This window comes from Lygodium microphyllum, chromosome 6, assembly GCF_053477565.2.
Source record: "Lygodium microphyllum isolate KBCC chromosome 6, Lygodium_microphyllum_v1.1.10, whole genome shotgun sequence".
Classification (NCBI taxonomy): Eukaryota; Viridiplantae; Streptophyta; class Polypodiopsida; order Schizaeales; family Lygodiaceae; genus Lygodium; species Lygodium microphyllum.
Window position 1 is genome coordinate 105584992 of NC_141140.1, and position 18638 is coordinate 105603629.

Consider the following 18638-nt stretch of genomic DNA (forward strand, 5'->3'; position numbering starts at 1 on the left):
GCATGTAGTAACAACCCCACCCCCCCCCTCCAGCCCCCACAATAGCCCAGCCATACCCTGCCACACAAACACCAAATGAAGCCCCAAGTTATTTAGCATGAGGGTTGTTATAGTATGATCCTTCCAGTAGGAGGTCAAACTAGCCTAGAGATTCTGTTTCTGATGATCATTTTATGCTGCAGTTAAAGTTCTAGCCTTAGGATTGCTGCCTGCAGCCCATAATAGTTTTGGGGAGTAACAGCAAAATGTCTTCTATCCAATGAGCATGAGAGAGAAGATTATTACTGTTACAGCTAAGGTAACAGTTAAAAAGTATGTATGCATGCTTTTGCTCCATTGAATTGAGCAGTAAACACTAGCCAGGAAAGTTATTAACATCACCTGTACATTCATTATTAGATCAAGAAATTTCTGTTTGGCTAAGTTTAGTTTTGGGATCTGGAATTACATCAACAGTATTACTACAGTCTAGACTTGTAAGTTTTCAGTGGTTATAATCTGAATACCAGATCATCAAACATATCAATTATAGTATTATTCATCCTCTTTTCCAAGGAAAGCTGATGTACCCGTCAAGTGTTTTTCACTTTCCCTAAATCAAATGCTGCAGATTGGAAAGACCTATGTCTTTATTTTGGTTTGTATAGAAAGTATTGGCCATGGGGCAAACTAGGTACTACTTAGAGGAAACCAACGCAAATAGTCACATACAAGAGTAGTGACAGATTTAAGACCGTTACAACACTGATCACAAATCAAAGACAGGGATTTGGGTACATGGCTTCAAAAGATAGATGTATCTAAAATATATCATCCTGAAATAAAACTTGACGAGTATACAAGGACATTTCAAAAGCATCATTACAATGACCATATTGCACTAGTAAATACAAAATGCATTATCTATAGACCACATATTAAGATTGCTTGCAATATGAGTATAAAATAAGAGCTTAATAAAGTAAGCCATAGATGATAGGCAGATCTTGCAGTACATATGTGAAAAACCTAGAGTGTGAGGCCATGATCCATGACTATTACAAGATGCTTGAAGGCTAGTCACTACATCAAAATATGGATCAAAGAGCTGGGCTTCTTCAAAATAACCTCATCTGTCATCTCTTCTGCAACCTGATCAGAATGCCAAGCACATCTCCAGGGAAGGGAAAGTCTGCAATGAGAGTTCTTGGAGTATCAGAGCTTATTGATGTCACTCCATCAGAGAGGCTTCTTGACTTTATCGTTCAGAATGGTATGGATCTCTCTTTCTATGGAGTTGTTAAGAATGTCTTTAATCCTAATTGGGATCTTGACAGTGCTTTGCAATATTGTAAAAAATACTTTTTGGAGGACTTTTTAGAGTTTTAAAATCTAGCAGGTCTTGCTATTGAAGTTGATACAAAGGAATATGTCCATGTTCCTATTGGGACAACAGGCAATGAAAAGTCAGTGTTTACTAGGAGGTGTGGTGCCCACTCTCTGGACAGGTTTTATGCAAGAGACATATTGTGCTCCACTCATTCCAAGAACTGCAAGATTATGTCAAAGTCTGCTGCTTTTATTGTTTTCATCCTTGTCAAATATCCTATGAAAGCTGATGAGCAATAGTTAGAAGGAGCAAAGTCTGCTAGCTTTTGTATGTTAGATGACCTGGCAGATGAAAAGGAAATAGAGGAGATTGTAGATGTAGATTTTGAGGCTTGCTGAGAAGCTAGATGTTGCTCAGTTCAAAGTTGAGACCATCATTGAGGAGAGCCAAGGAAATGCAAACCCTGCAACTGATGAGAGTTCTCACTATACTGTTCCTTCTCTACCATCTATACCTTTCAAGGAGGAGTACATATTACTGTCTATTGCTGAGAAGCTGGATGTTGCTTAGTTCAAAGCTGAGACCATCATTGATGCCAATCTTGATGCATAAGTGCGGTACGATCAACAGCTACACATTGCCTTGATGGAGCTGACGCATTTTGATAAGCTGCATGTGCCTCAAGCTCTGGCTTTTCTTGGGTTGCAATCTTGCACAAAACCCGACCTCTTTGCCAAGATCCTCCAAGAAATGTGCCTGCTCCTTGTTGCTTGCACTTTCATCTAATGGCTCTTCCACCATCCATGGGGTGCTCAACATGGACTTCACCCCACCACACTCAATTCTTGGCTGTGCTTTGTCTAACTTGGCCCCCTTTATGAGGAAGAGGCCATTGTTGATGAAGATGAGAGAAGTTAGAAGTCAAAGAGGCTCTTTTGATGAAGTCATTGGCTGGTTGTTGCAGCCTGTGTGCTCTAACCAAAATATAAATTTAGAAGTACATGGCTACAAGAACAAATGGTCTATATGACCTACAAGGGAATTGAAGAAGGAGCAGCATGCCAAGAAAGATCATGTTGAGGAAGAATATCTTCCAGCTCAATGATGTCAAGCTGCCAATGAAGAAGGCCTTTCAAATGGGTGATATAGGTTTGTACTTCAGAAGTGGAACTCAAAATGAATGGACTCGGCCTAGTCCATATGTGCTAACAACCCTAGTAGTGCAAAAAGTGAAAGAGAACTTTACTATGTGGCTGCTTAGGATCTGAGAACTTGGGTTCTCACAGTCCTTTGGAGACATTGACAGCTACTACTCAAGGCCAAATAATAGACAGCAAAGACCAAACTTTTCTTGTAACTGGACAAGAAAGAAATCAATGATGAGAAGTTTCTTCACATGTTGTACAAAAGAGATAGCAACCATTTGAGATTCACTCTCTCTCTATTTGTGTCTGACTCTTCATCTCTCTCCCTCTCTCTCTTTGTCTGTCTCTCTCCGCCCAAGCCTGCAAAGCAGTAGTAAAACCTGATGGAAATAGTCAGCAAAACAAAAGCAGAAGAAAGGTGAAAAATGGGAAAAGACATTCTTGGCCTTAAAAAAAGGTCAAAAGTCAACAGTCGGTGCAGTCCATTCCCAACAAGTGGAGCTGGAACATAACAGCTGTTTTGCACATGAGCAGGATCATTTCTGCCTTGTGCATTCCAAGATGGTGTTCTGGCTTTCCTATCCCCTGTTGCTTGTTGCTATGCTCAAGTGCCTGAAAAGGTAAAGAGGTTTTATCTTCAAATTGGCATAGTCCAATAATTTGCATCCTGTGTGGTGGCCCTCTCTGTGTTGAACAACTCGATAAAATACCAAGAAATAAGGTGAATATAGCTGTAGATTTGCATATCCAATTAATTCAAAAGGTTTTCAGCTAGAACTTTCATACTAAAAAGTTTTCTTCACTTATTGGGACTACTGTCTGTTTACCTTGCTCTTGAGGAAAGCAATATATACTGTTTGTTTACAATTTGTTGTTAAGTTGTATCGCTATTATACCTTGCATGCATATATCTTGATTTAAGAGACAGTTCTGATGCTTGGCTTTCCTGCTGGCAACTGGTTTTTTTGTGATTCAGAAGATCTCTTGGCAGTTAAATACAGAGTCTTAACTGTAGAATTGTTGTCTTCTAGTGTCCCAAATGCGAAGCCAGGGAGGGATTCTACTGAGTTCGAGATATATGGAATGGCAGGCATCCCTGAGACAATTTTACTTGCACATGAGCAAGCAAAAGGTGAAACATTATTCTCTTCTCTCTAAAATAAAACTTGTTTCCTTATTTTTCTTATCTTCATTTCTTCCATTTTTGAGTCTTCCTATGAATCGAGCGAGGAAAACAGCCACAGTCCCACTTTCCAATAGAACCAAATACTTTTTAAAACTAATCTCTCTGCCTGTTGTTCAAGGGACTGGATCACATGGCTAGCAGGTTTTGTTGATTTCAAAGTGCTCTGCCTGTTTTCTAAAGACTGGGTTAATATCAAGAGTGGTCTTATTGTGCTTTGATATGGATTGATTGTATTACATACAGCTTAAATCAGGTGTTATTTTTATTCACTAATGGCTACATATTGCATTTGCCATTTCCTGTGAAGGAAGTTTGGTTTCTGAGTTGTGGATACCCAATCTTGCTGCTAGTTAGAACACTCTGAACTGTATGCTTTAAAGAATTACCTCCTACGGGCACTACTTGTGCTGTGCTTGGAGTGCAATCTGTATAGTCTGGATGCTGTAGGGATACTTATTTAAAAGGCATTTCAGCTTAAGCATAATGTGCTTGTGACTTTTGCTATTAACCTCTCACTGCCTACATGTTCTCCTATTCCCATCTTTTGTCATTTCTACATACTGTATGCTCACAGATAAGTGAGGTTTTGTGCTAAATGAAAATGATCAGTCTCAAGCACAAACTTATGCCAAATGGAGGGTGGACACCACAAGAAATCAAACCTCAAAGTCTTGAGGAAAACATGTCTTCAAACAGCCCTTATTTTTATCAACAGCTGACTTTGATGGCATTTGGCCTCTTATATGCTTCTATGGATTTTGAATCTGTTGTGTACGTGTGAAAAGGCTAGATGTCCCCAATTGATTGAGTGATGGGGCTTACATTCAGGAGATGGCCAAACAATATAAATTCCTAACAGCTGTCATAGACTTTAGTCAAAGGTGCCCATGAATTTCCAAAGCAAGACCATAGCCTTTGGCGTGTAAAGATAAACTTCGTAGGAATGCACACAGAAGCAAGAACCACAAGAACTGAAAGTGAAATGAATGCTGAAGATCAAGATGAATGAGGGTGATTAATGTTAGGTTAGGATTTAGTTGCACACATGCTCACGCACACACAATGAACAAGTGAATAGCAAGAGAGAAGAGAGTTGCTGGAATGTCACATCCACTAACATGAGAATGATTATGAAAGTACAATCCTTAAGGTACTAAAGTATCACACCCTTTGATGGATGTTCACACAGGGAAAAAAACCCTTCTCCAGCTAGAAGGTAAAATGTGCCAATGGATAAGGGAGCATCCACACTAGAGCTATGAAGGAACATGATGTGTAACCAACCCCCCTCGAGTGAATGATGACGTATAAAGGAATCGACAAATCAATCACCAAATGGTAGTAGCCTAAAGCCTTGCAAAAGGCCTCAAACTTCTCTCTAGAGAGAGCTTTTGTAAACACATCTGCCAAGTTGTCTTGTGTAGGGATATAAACCAAGTCAATCTCCCTTGCATGGAGTCAGTCTCTGACATAATGATAAATGCACCTCAATGTACTTAGTGCGAGCGTGAAAAATTGAATTCCTTGCAACTACCATGAATTTGACTGTTAGTATATATAGGAGTGGGTGACTGTTGTCTCACTCTACGATCTCAACCAAATGGCATTAGAGCCATATAGATTTCAATTTAGTTGTAAATGCTGCCATGCATTCAGCTTCATGGTTAGATGTGGCCATTGTAGGCTCTTTCTTGCTTAGCCAAGAGGTATTTGAATCATCAAACATGAAACAATTGTTACAGGTAAACACTTGCATTTCAAAACAGCCAGGCCAATCATTTTCTATAAATACATGCATGCAAAGAGAGGTGCCTCTAGGATAGAAGAGGCCCAACGTTTGAGTGCCTTTAAGATAGCAAAAGACATGTTTAACTGCTTGCCAATGTGTAATGCTAGGGATACACATGAAGTGTGCCAATTGAGAGACCCCAAATTGAATATCTGGCCATGTAAATTTAGCGTTTTAGTTTGTAAATCCAATGTGTGCCTATGGCATTCTTTCTATGAGGCAAGTCACATCACTCTCAAGTGCCATTTTTGTGTATAGAATCCAACTCTAACTGCATGGTTGTTATCCAATGCTTACTCTGAGAAGGATCATCAAAAGAAATGCTCTTCCTTACTTGTTGTAGCAATAAGAGCTTGTGCAACAAGATGAGACTAATTATGTCTAGTGGCTGCCCCAGTTTTACTTGGTAAAGGAATGAGCTGTTTGCTATTCCATAAAGTATCTAACAGCCATCTAGGAATATGTTTTGCTTTCCAAATGGCAGCCCTTTTATGATGAAAAACATCATCAGCAATATCTTGACCAATGGGCTGAATTTCACGCTGCTAATTTTCAAGCAATCATGGCTGATGTTGCTGCTATATCCCTTCAATAGGTGGCTGCAAATGACTATTTTCAGGTGTAACATGCTGAAACAATGGCACTAAGCTGTGAAACACCCATTGGTCCAACAAGTGGCTGCTTTTTGCAGTCAATGAAGGGCTGACCTGCATTTTCAGTGAATACCACATCTCTACTACTTTGTTCGTAGAGGGCTGATACTGTTTGAGGTTTGGTCACTGCCAAGATGAGCACAGGTATGCACACGACAGATTAGGGCAGTTTCTATGGTTATATTATGTTTAGGAGCAGGTTGGGCAGAAGTTTTGCAGTCACCAGCAGTTTGGGTAGGTTGATTAGGGGGGGACAGGTTGGACAGTTTTGCCACTTGGCAGGTGACATTTTTTTGGCTGTTTTTTATAATTTTATTTTCAGTTGGCCTGTTTTATGCAGCAGTTGGCCAGTTTTGACTGGCTGACCTGATCATATTATTGTAGTTCTTTTGGCCTGTATAGTTGGCTTGCCTTGGTCACACATACTTCAGGTTTCATATAGGTTGAGAGAGATCTCCAGCTGGTTATACTCACACAGTCCTTTATACATGTTTACCTTTAGTATTCAATATTCATTCTCTGTATGTAATCTTCAGCTCCTCCCCCACCCCCCACCCCCCAACCCAAAACCATCATGTTTACTTCTTTCTTTTAGTCCGGTCATACACTTTTGCATTCGTTGCACTCTGACATGGGTATCATAGTAGCTTTGAAGGGTTGATTGATTGTGGGTAGATCCAAAGAACAGGTCTCAGCATGACATGTTTTTAGGATTCGAGGGTGAGCAAGAGAGTTGTGCATTGACACAAGGCTAAATCGAGTAGAGATGTGTGGGAAAGAAAATGATTGTGTAGGATTTGCTGTCCAAGGAGGGAAGGTTGTGTTTTCGGCCTTTCACAGTAGATTTCTGACTTCAATTGCCTTTGGTGGTTAAAGTAGGTTCGAGATGAGCAGAGAAGCCCTAGTAGGCTGTCTTTGTTGCAAGCACATATGAAACAAGCTCAAGAGAAATATAAGAGAAATGCAGATAAGCTTTTCATGCAACACCCATTGTACAAAATTCGAGATCAAGTTTGGCTTCTTCAATGTGATCTAGGTTCTTCTTGTCCCTTTGAGAAATTGGATTATCAATGACTTGGGCCCTTAAAGATTCTTTGCCAAGTAAATCCAGTTACCTATTGTCTCCAATTTTCCCCATCCATGAAAACCCATCCTGTACTTCATGTTTCATTATGTCATACATCTAGTATCCTTGGAAAAATACCAAAGGCATTGTCTCCAATCATAATTGAAGATCACCAAGAATATGAAGTAGATAAAATTTCGGATTTGAGAATTTTAAGAGGCAGATTACAGTATCTTGTCCATTGGAAGGGCTATGATGCAAGTGAATGGATGTGGGAACTAGCTTCACATCTTTAAAGAGCTCGTGTTAAGGTTTGCAAATTTCATCTTCAACACCCAACCAAGCCAAGGTCTATTCAAAAGCACACCACTCCCCTTTGTGGAAACTCAGTGCTAGGAGAGGTAATGTAACGGTTGCTCGAGCAAGGACAACTCTTGGTTCCATAGGCGTTTAAGTTTCTAGAAGATTCTAGAACATTCTAGAAGATTCAAGAAAGTGCTAGATGATTGTAAAAAGCTAAACAGATAAACTTGTCAAAATTCCTATATGGGTAGAGCTCACTGATTTGCCAAGGAACCTATGGCCATTTGTCAAAGCTCTTACTACTCCACTAGGCAAGTTACTAGGGCAAAGACCAGCCAATCTCATCACTCCCAGATGGTTCCCTCAAGTTCTTATTGAAATGGATCTATCCAAATAGATCCCTAATTTTCTGTTAAGAATTCTGAAGGCCAAGTCCTCGTCAAACAACCTTTGACTTACAGGAATTTACCGAATGCATATTTTAGATGTCTGAAAGTGGGTCACTACAATAGGGATTGCCCTGAGATGAAACGCAAGGAACATGCAACACAAGAAGGTAAGCAAGCCTTTGATGATGGATTTAAAGCTGCAAAAAAAGGTAAAAGACCAAATAATGCTAGTCATGCAGGAAATAGTGGCATTAAATTTTTTTAATAGCAATAACAATAGATACTCTCCACTTCTATAAGAAGTTCTTGATGACACTGCAGGTTCCAAACCTGCTGAAGGGACTTCGAAGGGGGGAAATGCATCTAATGATTCTGACAATGAAGATGATATAGTTGAAAGTTCACCGAGGAAAGAAAAGTCTTTAGATAATTATTTGGAAAGTTCTAGAAGAGGCTTGCATCAACGCTTAGATAAACATTGCTTATGTCATCACTTATATCAATGATGCTTATGCCATCAATAATGCCATCATATAGCTTTTTACTCTTAACCTCCTTAATTCTAGTATAAATAGGGGTCTTGGGCTACAAGCCCTTTAGTCTTGCCAACACCGGTTGTGAGGCTCATGAGAGGTAAGTTCGCTTCCATTTCTTGTCTTGTTCTAGTTTTGTTTTGTATCATGTCTAGTCTTGTAATCAAGCCACACTCTTGTGAGCATTCTCCTGTAATGAAGTTATTTCACAATCAAGTTCTAGTTTAGTTTCTCTTTCAATTTCTTCTCTTGTAAGTTGTGAGAGCAATCTCCTTGCTCTCGAAGAGCACCTCAATTGTTATAGCTTTACCTTGAGGCATTTTGGTTGGAGCCAATCTTGGTTGTAGCTCCATTAGGCTCAATAAAGCAGAGATTTGAAGCATTGCTTGATGCTCAAGAGAGGGATAATACTCCCACTCCTAGTTAGATGCGCTTAGATATCTAGTGGTTGTTTGGTGTACTTTTATGTTCATTTGAGGTAATATATGTTGCTAGTATATCTAATTTGGGACCTACTATGATCAATGTTCTAGACACTATGTACGTTGATATGCAGTGGAGTGTGGATGCTTACCATGGCACTGAGTATCATACTTCTTCAGCAACTATGATTTGGATTATACTTATGAACATGTGCTTTAATGCTTAAGGCATATCGGTGAATGTGTAAGTGAAGCTTTTCAATGAGTAGTGTGACAGGCTATGCATGGCCCTTGCATGCCATGTCAACTTCTCCCATGGGTCCTATCTCATTATCTCTGATGCCTAAACAGGCTGCCATGTGCATGGAGATAAACTTGGCTTGTGCCTCATTATCTAAGAAGATTTCTGCATGTTGATATTTGATTTTTCTCCATGCTCTACGTAACTCAATAGCATTATCATTGGGCTGATCACTAACAACATGAGACACCAAACCAATGAACGTTTTGGGCTTCTTTCCCTCGGGATCTCCTTGATTTTCTGATTTTTCAGCTTGTTATCTATTGGGACAATCATTTGCCATATGACCCTCAAACAAAGTATTTATTTGCAACCCTTAATTTCCTACATTATGCAATTGTTTTCCAGCCCTTTCCTTGCTATTCCAAATCTGCCCCTTTTCTTAGCCTTTGAAAACTTCTTATTCGGCTTTTCATTTATGTATTGAAGTCTTTTCCACACAATAAAGCATTACTTGTGCTAGTTGTTTCTATGAGCTGTGACATGCTAGACATGGTGGATTTAATGCAAAAATCCTTAATCTCTTTAGGCGGCCCACATATGTACTTTTCCACTTGCTCATAAAGAGAAATTGGATGATAAGAAGTTATTGGCAGCAAAGCATTCCAAATTCTTGCATTGCATTGTATCACATCTATCTTACTCCAAACTGTCATAATGTTTGCCTCAAATGTTCTAGTCAACCAATTTGATTGCTTAAATTGTACCCATGTTGACGATGCTCTACTTTGCATCGAGAGCGTAGATCACCATTGCAATGCATTCCTCTATAAGAAAGTGGTTGCGTTTTGAATCTTTGAGGATTTAGTTCCCAAATAGGTTGTATCAAATTGCTTAATAAAAGTCAAAGCTTCAGCCTATCTTATGTTCCAGTGAAGGCCTCATAACTTTATTGCTTTTCCACCCTCATCATAGTTCTTTGCTACCCCTTTGAGAGTCAAGTTATTATAAAGTGACTGTTGCAAAAAGTGTGCATTTGCTATATTTACATCATGATCAACACCATAAGAAACATTTGCTTGATTAGCACCATAGTTGTTAGGTACGAAAGGTATGATACGATAAAATACAGTACTAAATGGTATCTTATGATTTTATAAATATATGGTACGATAATAGTACAGAAAAATGTTAACATGATTAGAAAAAAAACCCTTAAATCATTAAATGATCGAAAAAATGTTTAAAGTGGAAATAGCCATTTCATTACAAAATAAGATGAATACATGAGGGTTGTAAAGAAAACTGCTAGGGTTTGCACTGAGGACACACAAAGTGTACGACCACGACAAAAACACAAAGAGATAGATACAGACATAGCGGGCAAAACTCAAACCCTAAATGCAAAACTCAAAACTCAAACACGAACAGAAGAAGGGAGAGAGAGAACATAACTCTGAAGTGAATGAATGCTGTAAATGAATGTAAGAGGGTATAGTGTGCTCAAGAGCAGAGCAATGTTGGAGTGTGACGTCCATCGGAGACGGATCCCAAGTCTGCGACTACCAGTCAGAGTGTAGGAGGGATGAATAGTGAATGGGAGCAGGCTAGTCACCGAAACGCAGCAGTCTGGTGGCTGGAAATCAGTAAACGCAGCAGTGTACCACCGATTGGAGGTTGGAAACTGTGCACAGTCTACTGTAAATAGCAGGCTGAAACTGTGACTGATGTGGCTGGCGATGACTAGATGATCAGATTGCGACAGATGATGATGTTGCCAGCAGTTGACGTCAGCATGGATAAAGGTGCCAGGAGCAGGAGCAAACACAGATGGAGTGGCAGTAGTCTCAAGGGCTGGACAGCCACGTGGGAGGAGGCTGATGTCTGAAATCTGCACGTGGAGTGAGAAACCTGCACAGATAGAATCAGGCTGAATGGGGGCACTCTGTCTAGTTATAGATGTGGAAGGACGCCCCAAAAATTAGGGTTTCCACTAAACTCTCTCAAACCGCTCCCCGTTTTTAGGGTTTCCACTGAACTCTCAAACCGCTCCCCGTTTTAGGGTTTTACTCTAAAAGAGCATTTTTAGTGTGTTTTGGGGTTGTTTAAGAGGCTAATCAGCAAGTAATGCATGTTTTAGCTCAACATGGTGACCATCGCGGTCGCATAGACTGTGCAAAACATGTGATATAACTATGATCTAGTGCATCATAGTGGCATCATGCATGTGGATACAATGATAGTAGATACAAAAAGAGAGAGACCTATGAATTTATAATGAGGCATCACTATCATCATCATTAGCATCATCATGATCATCATCAGAACCATTTGAGTGCTTATCAAGAGAGTTTGAAGATGACTCCTCGGTATTAGATGATGCGACACACTCTTACTCATCCTCACTGATGAGGTTACCATCATTATCGAATGATGGCTCTCTAGGTGGCAGCTGTGTAGGCAAGGGCCCGACGTTATCATGAGGCATATGATGTGAGCTACTAGAGCTCTACCTTACATATGTCTGCAAGCCACTCGAACCACCCCTCCTTGATATTGGAGGGCGTCGAATGACCATGCTCCTACTACCACCTACTCGAACTCCTCGCCCATGAGCACGTTGACTGCGAGTGTCACGAGTATCTGCTGCTATAAGCTCTGCAAAAATCATCTCCTCATGCATCTCTTGATGTACACTTGGAAGAGTATCACCTATCAACTTGAATGTATCAACATGCATCTACCCATTGCAGATAAGATTGTAAATGCTAAAGTCCAAATTGTAAAGTATAAACTTCAAAGTTCAAAGTTTAAAACAACAAATTTTAAATTTTATGATTAAGTGTTTAAACTTTACCTGCTTCGGACTATCCATGCTCATCATAGCCCTCATCATGCGTAAGTTAGTGCGGCAATAGACTAGCCGCTCTAATTGTTGTGTATTAAGCCGATTGCGAATCTTTGTGTGAATGAGAGAATAGACACTCAAGATTCTCTAATATGCACTCCAAGAGCAGTCTTGGGCAAGGATAAGGGTTGAAGAGTCTCCAATGCGTATCCAAAGTTTTGCCACCAAAATAAAGGCTTCACAAGTGACTCTCTCCTCCAACAAGTGGGAGAAGAAAAAGCCACATGTTCTCTTTGATCTTTATAGCATCCTAGCTTCTCCAGCACTACATTGTGGTCATCCACAGGGACCACACAAGTCAAATAAGCAAGCTGGTTCGAACGGAGCTCTCTATCATCCATGATTGCTGGCGATTTGTAGGTTGGATCTACCAATGCAGCAAAACCATGGGCTTATGCATCCATGTCCATCTCCTCTCTGCTATCTCTAAAACATGTGCATGTTGTGTCTCTGTGATCACTATACAAGCACGTGCCTCCATCAATGTCGCTCTAAAGAAGTGAACGAGAAGGCCCATAGTGGATCCCTCACAATCACTCATACGTAACACTCTATAAAAGGGAGTCACGACAATGACAATGGCACGGATTTTCTGCCAAAACTGCTCATTGAGTCACAAGCACTGCATGGCTTTGGCCTCCTCTGTCTCATGCTCATCCTACTCATTCCATAGAGTGGACACCACTGTTTGGTACAAGGTGGACCGCACCTCATAAAGGCGCTCTAGCAGTAACCACATGTAAGCAAACAGAGTACATTGCAAGCACCTTTATCTTTATTGTGAAGAAGGTGATAATTGATATAGCTTTGGTGACCACCCTCTTCACCTACTTGAGCTTCCCAATGTCCTCCATGAGGAAGTCCAAACAATGACTTGCACATGGAGTCCACACAATCGTGGAAAACTCGGCCTCAAGCAAACGGCCCCATGTGCTGAGAATTCGATACATTATCGATAACAACTTGCACCACATTCAAGGGGCCCACTTGGAGACTAGAGAGAGAAAGAGAGAGTTGAGCCTTTCAAGTTTCAACTTTGAAGATTCAAGAATAAAGAGAGATGGGGGTTGGCACGCGAGGGGAAAGAGAGAATTGAGATAGATATTAGAGAGAAATTAGAATAGGGAGATAGACAGTTATGCATAAATCATAATGAAACAAATTTAAAAGGCAATATATACCTCAATGATAGCTTGCCGAATGTGGCAGTAGATGAATGTGCTTGTCGTTTTTCTCCCCCTCTTGTTGGTATCTATGCCTGCAAAAAGTAAATGCCCAGTGAGCATGAGACGAGTATGTTGATGATACCCCATTACTTACAATCACTCCATCCGTTGGTGAGAATGAAGCAACCATATTTTATCCTTGCGGCCTCAGTAGGATCAAAGCCTTCACTCTTTGTTTTTTATTGGAGTCGGATGCAGATTTGGAGCCCCCACCAGCAATGGTAGAGCCCTCTCCTGCATCGGTTGAATATATGGCCACATTCGATGCTTTCTCATCAGCAAGCATAGGAGTTGGTGCCGATAAGCCACTTTCTCCTCCTCTTGTGGATCCCCCTTTTATCTTCGCAAGAATCTCATGTGCGATGTTTTGAGGGATCTCCGTGCATGGAACAACTTGCCCCTTGTCTTGAAAAGATGTTGGAGAAGCTTGGTTGCACCACTTGTATAGCGCTTCCCACAATACTTGCACGTTCAATGCTGGGAGTTAGATTTCTGTGTGTTTCTCTCTACATGGATCGCGTGCAAATTGAAGGCCTCATGCTTCTCAAGAGTCATGGTGCCAATGATGGATAGAGAGAGAGAGAGAGAGAGAGAGAGAGAGAGAGAGAGAGATGCTTGAGTCTTAACTCTTGAAACTTGAAAGTTGAAAGAGAGCGAGAGGGAGAGAGAGAGGATTGGGGTAAAGTTGAAAGAGCAAGAGTGAGAGAGAGAGAGGATGGGAGAGGCTTGAGCCTTGAGCCTTGATAGGGTGTGGGAAAGAGGAGAGAGTGAGAGATTAGAGCTTTACAAATCACAAATCAATCCAAGTTTCAAAAGAGGGAGATGAGAATGGCAAATGCTTGTTGAATTGATGTGGAAGCATGGAGGAGAGGAGCACTTTTTGTAGATGAGAGAAGGATCAAACAATCAAAGAGGGGTCAACAGTCAAAGATGGCTGCGAGTTGGATGGAATCCAAGGAGGGTTGAGAGGGAGGGGGGAGTGTATATTTGGAAAAGAGGGTGAGATGAGGTATCCAAGGCTTTCCACCCCCCCAAAAGTGCCATGCAAACGGAACACGCAGGCGGAATGTAGGGAGACATGGGAAGGCGTGATAGATGCGACGGTCAAAGAGAGCCCCTTTTCGGTATAAAACCGTATAGATATGTACGGTACCGTACGGTATGAATCGTATAGTACGATCGATACCATACAATGTACGAAGGTAACCTTGATTAGTGTCACGAACATGCCATAATCAAGTGTACGGATTGATTCTTACCCATGCCATATGAATTGTAATGATCTAATTCTATTTTTCTCCTTTCACGCATGAATAGGGCATAGGGATAAAATTTTTATATATATAAAAGCAAATTTTTTTAATTTCCCCTCTCCTCCGGCCAACTGTTGAGCTGGAGGAAGAGGGGATTAGTAAGGTAGGCAAGCTCCTTTTTGTTGGAGCTTGCCAAAGCTTATGGCCATGCACGTCGACACGCAAGGGAGGGAGCATCCCCCTCCCCTCCCCTATTTAAACCATGGGGGCTATTGCCGCCTAGCAGAAGATGAGTGAGGGAGGGCCGCCATGACACTGTTCTGAGCAGTCTGGGTGAGAGAGAGGGCTTGAGGGAGGGAGAAGCCAAGGAGGTTGCTGCTCTGCGCTAACGAGGAGCTTCCGAGCTGCCCATCGTCGCCTGTGCCCAGGGAGAAGCCGCCTTGCATTCCATCGTCGCCGTCGGACGATTGTACCCCCGTTTGATCTAAACCTCCCCCTCCACGTGGCCAAAGCTTCTGGAAGCTTAGAAGCTTCCAAGGGGGGCCTTCCTAAGCCCCCCTTCCTGTGGGCTTGGGATTATTTTCACCCCCCCCCCCCCCCCCCCCCCCCCCCCCCAATTTTTCCCCTAAGGGCCTTAGGCCCCATTTCCATAGCCTTTAAGGCTGTTTTTTTTTCCCTGGGGTTTCCGTTTGAAGCTTTAGAAAGCCCCCTTTCCCCCCAATAAAAGTTAACCTCTTAAAATTCTTATTTTTATAACCGCCCAGTGTTTAAATCTTCCTTAAGCCTCCTTCCTATAAACTTTTGGACTACCCTTTTTCTTCCCCCGCCCCTTCTGGAAACTTCCCTTTAGGCCTCTATAAGCATTTCCCCCCCCCCCCCCCCCCTTCCCCCAATATCTCAAATCCCCCCTAAGGGCCCCCTTAGCCCTTTTCTTTCACCATGCAAAATATCCCTTGGAGCTTTGCTTTTCCCCCACACGTAAAAGAAAAGAGACTGTTTAGGGTCTTTTGACACCTCCCTTTCCCACTCAAAAGCCCTCGTAAGGGATTCCACACCTTTTATTCCCCGTTCGTGCGGGTCTTTACAAAGGCCATTAAGCCTTCCTCATGGCTTCAATGGGTCTTAGTCGTGAAAGATTTTGAAACACCCCTTTTCGAATTCCCTACTTCAAGGAGGAAGCCTTCTAAAACTGCTTTCGACGGACGGTGCAAGTTATTGCAAAAGGGAGCCACGGTGGAATTTCAAAAAGGAGTTGTAAAGCTGCTTCCACGACGGAAAGACTACAATTGCGATGCCTCCTAAAAAAGTTCAAGGCGCAGCCGCGGGAGGGTCGTCTCCTGGCATCCACGTGGACATCTCACCCTAAGCCCAGGTTTCCCTTCCTAATTTTTATTTGGTATTGTTGTATTTCAATCATGTAAGATTAATTGTTAGAAATAGGATATATTTTTGTCCTAAATGCTCACGACGAAGGAACTTAGTCATTAATACTTTCAATAAAACATGCAAAATAAAGGAAGCATGAATGCATTTTTAGCAAATAACTTTATGCATTGAAATGAATTAAAAATTAGATTAGTGTCCATTAAAATATTATAGTTCGTTTAAGCCTAGAAGTATAAACTTCATATTGCACTATTAACCTATATCCTCTTCGCAATGAATCATCATGGAAAGTGCAAGGCATGAAATGATTCTTACGATGCATAACTCTAGGAAATTATCGTTTGTCAACTGCATAGATTATCAAGTAAAAGGTTATTTGTTTAGCATGAATTTTGTTCGCAAAGTTATAGGAAGATTAGTTGGAATTAATCTAACCTATGTCTGACCTTAAATTGATAAGTTAGGGTTGAAAAATCAATTTACGCGTAGACAACGAGTCATGTGGAAATGATCGCGTGATTATCTTCTAGAGTTAAACAAATTGGCATAAACCTAAAAACCGCGGAGTACTCGTTTAGAATGAGTTAAATTCCAAGAAATTCACTAGGAATTAATACGTAACCTAATCGTTACGTATTGCTAAAATTGAAACTCCTATACCCTAAATACTTGTCCACTTTCACCGAAATGTAGGGACAGTGAAACATATTTGGAAAGTGAGCTAGGGTTTGTCCCTAAGAATCTTACAAGATGGAACTTGGAAACCCTAGGTCTAACAATATCAGCCTAATGTAATCAGGAACAGATTGTTTCGTGACTCCATTCAATGAGTAGAATAAGTCTCATAGTTCGATGCGACACTTGCGCAGCAAATGCGGAGTCATATGATCTTGTGATTGGATCACAAGGGAATGGCCAAATTCTCGCAATGAGGTTGGCAGGTCCTTACGCAAGTTATCTTGCAAGAGGATGAATAATCATCCTAATTTAGTATCTTTCTTGAGTAAAGAAGATTGATTGGAAAATAAAGACCAGCCGATAAACTGAAATAACCAATGAACTTAAGGTTTGACCAAGTCGGGTTAATAGGGTACGCCTTAACCTAGGATATAGGGGATCTTGCCAAGTTGCAAGTCATCCCGGATCGAGTGCTGGACGCATTTGAAAGGAAGGATTCATTTCAATGGAAATATTTGTGCTTGCTATACAGATTTTAGAGCACTATTTGATCAATGAATTAAAAGATAAATGGATATCTATACTTCAGGTTGAAGGCCTGAAGGGAGAGGCAGCTTCACTTACCCTCGAGTGCCTGCCTGACCCTAACCAAGGGGGTTGTTAACCGCGCCGGGAAAGTGGACTGAACCCGCCGCGAGAGGTCTCTCTGTTGAGCGCTGCTTGGAGTAGGAGGACGCTTGGGTGCCAGGGGGGGCTCTAGCCGTCAATCCCTCGCCTTCCGGGCCCTGCACAAGAGGCTAACGTGACTCGGGATTGGATCTCGAGGCCCGCATACTAGTCTACGGGCGGAAACTTGGATTAGTGATCCCTGTGGATTGTTGGATAGCCTTCGGGCGGATTGTGGATAAGCCTATGGGCTGGACTTTTTGTATTTCAAAGATAAATATGATAACCTGTTAAATAATTGTTTGACATTGTTTTTCTATGTCAAGTGATATGATTACATGAAAGAATCAGTGCTCAACGGGCTAATTAAAGAAGCTGATTGTTACATGTCCAACTAAATGTGCTAGGTAATTAAATAACTAAAACAACCCGAGGAAAGTGCGGCGGATGTGGCCATAGGTCCGTCCTACGGATGGGTGATCCCGGTTGGCCGGGAACTTTTCTCAAATCACGATGGACAGCTGGAAGATCGTCAAAGAACACGAACAACAAGAGCATTGACCTAGAATTATGATTGATCCCGATTTACGTTGTTTTAGGGGAACGGAATGGGAGTATGCCTTATGGCAGAGAGGTTGAGCTTTGCATCCCTCTCATTTCCCATTCTCCTTGAACCAAGTGCAGTGTAAATCCGCTTCGGACTTGGCGTTTCTGCGTAAAGTAGTTTGCTTGGGTTTGAGGCTAGTTGCCGTTAGGAAATGACCAATAAGGAAAACCCTAATTCAGGTCGATCCTAAGTGGGAACGGCCGGAATACTTCCGCTACGTGGTAGACGCGGAAAGCCCTAGATCGCAAACCCCGTAACATTCCGTGGGAGTGCCGGACGGAGCTTTCTAGACAACCTTTCCGATGGACTGCTAAGATGTGTCCTGAGGATACAAGTGCACACGTTACAGTTGGTATCAGGGCCGACCAACAACGGAATTGTTTTATGAAATCTTAATAAGATGAAGTAAAGCAAATGTTGCTGTTCCAAACATTTCCTTACTTCCAATGCTATCTTGCAGAATTATGAAGCGTGGAACAAGTTCTTGGTATTTCGAATCATGTTTATGACTGCAATGCATTCTTCGCATTATCGACAAAGGGTTGAGATGATGGACATCTTGGAACAAATCTATAATCCATCACCTTTGTACATGGAACGAAGATGGACGGGTGCCTCAGGAATCTACTATATACCCGCCCACCGGTTTGCTTATCTACAAACCAACCTAAAGAGGATCAAGTGGTTGGAAGACCTGAAAGTCGTAAAGCTGTTCATTTTTGTGGAAGCTCACGTAAACTCAACTTTACATATTCGAGATCGGAGGGTTGAGATGAACTCATATGTATATGAGGAAGTAACCCGTGTAATCCCCGCCTACAGGATTAAAGTGTTAGGGTGCCATGAGAAGAATGGGTTCCAAAGGAAAGGGTACCCTG

At 41.5% G+C, this 18638-nt stretch overlaps 1 protein-coding gene across 3 annotated transcripts in view; it reads left to right on the plus strand.

The window, feature by feature from the left end:
* LOC148034906 (protein SUPPRESSOR OF FRI 4-like) overlaps positions 1–18638 on the plus strand; it is a 105630-nt gene that overhangs the window by 58342 nt on the left and 28650 nt on the right. For all 3 annotated transcript variants that reach the window (XM_087679862.1, XM_087679859.1, XM_087679861.1), the window contains exon 2: positions 3486–3586. In XM_087679862.1, coding sequence (XP_087535988.1) covers positions 3486–3586 — 101 coding nt within the window. The remainder of the gene's footprint in view (positions 1–3485; positions 3587–18638) is intronic.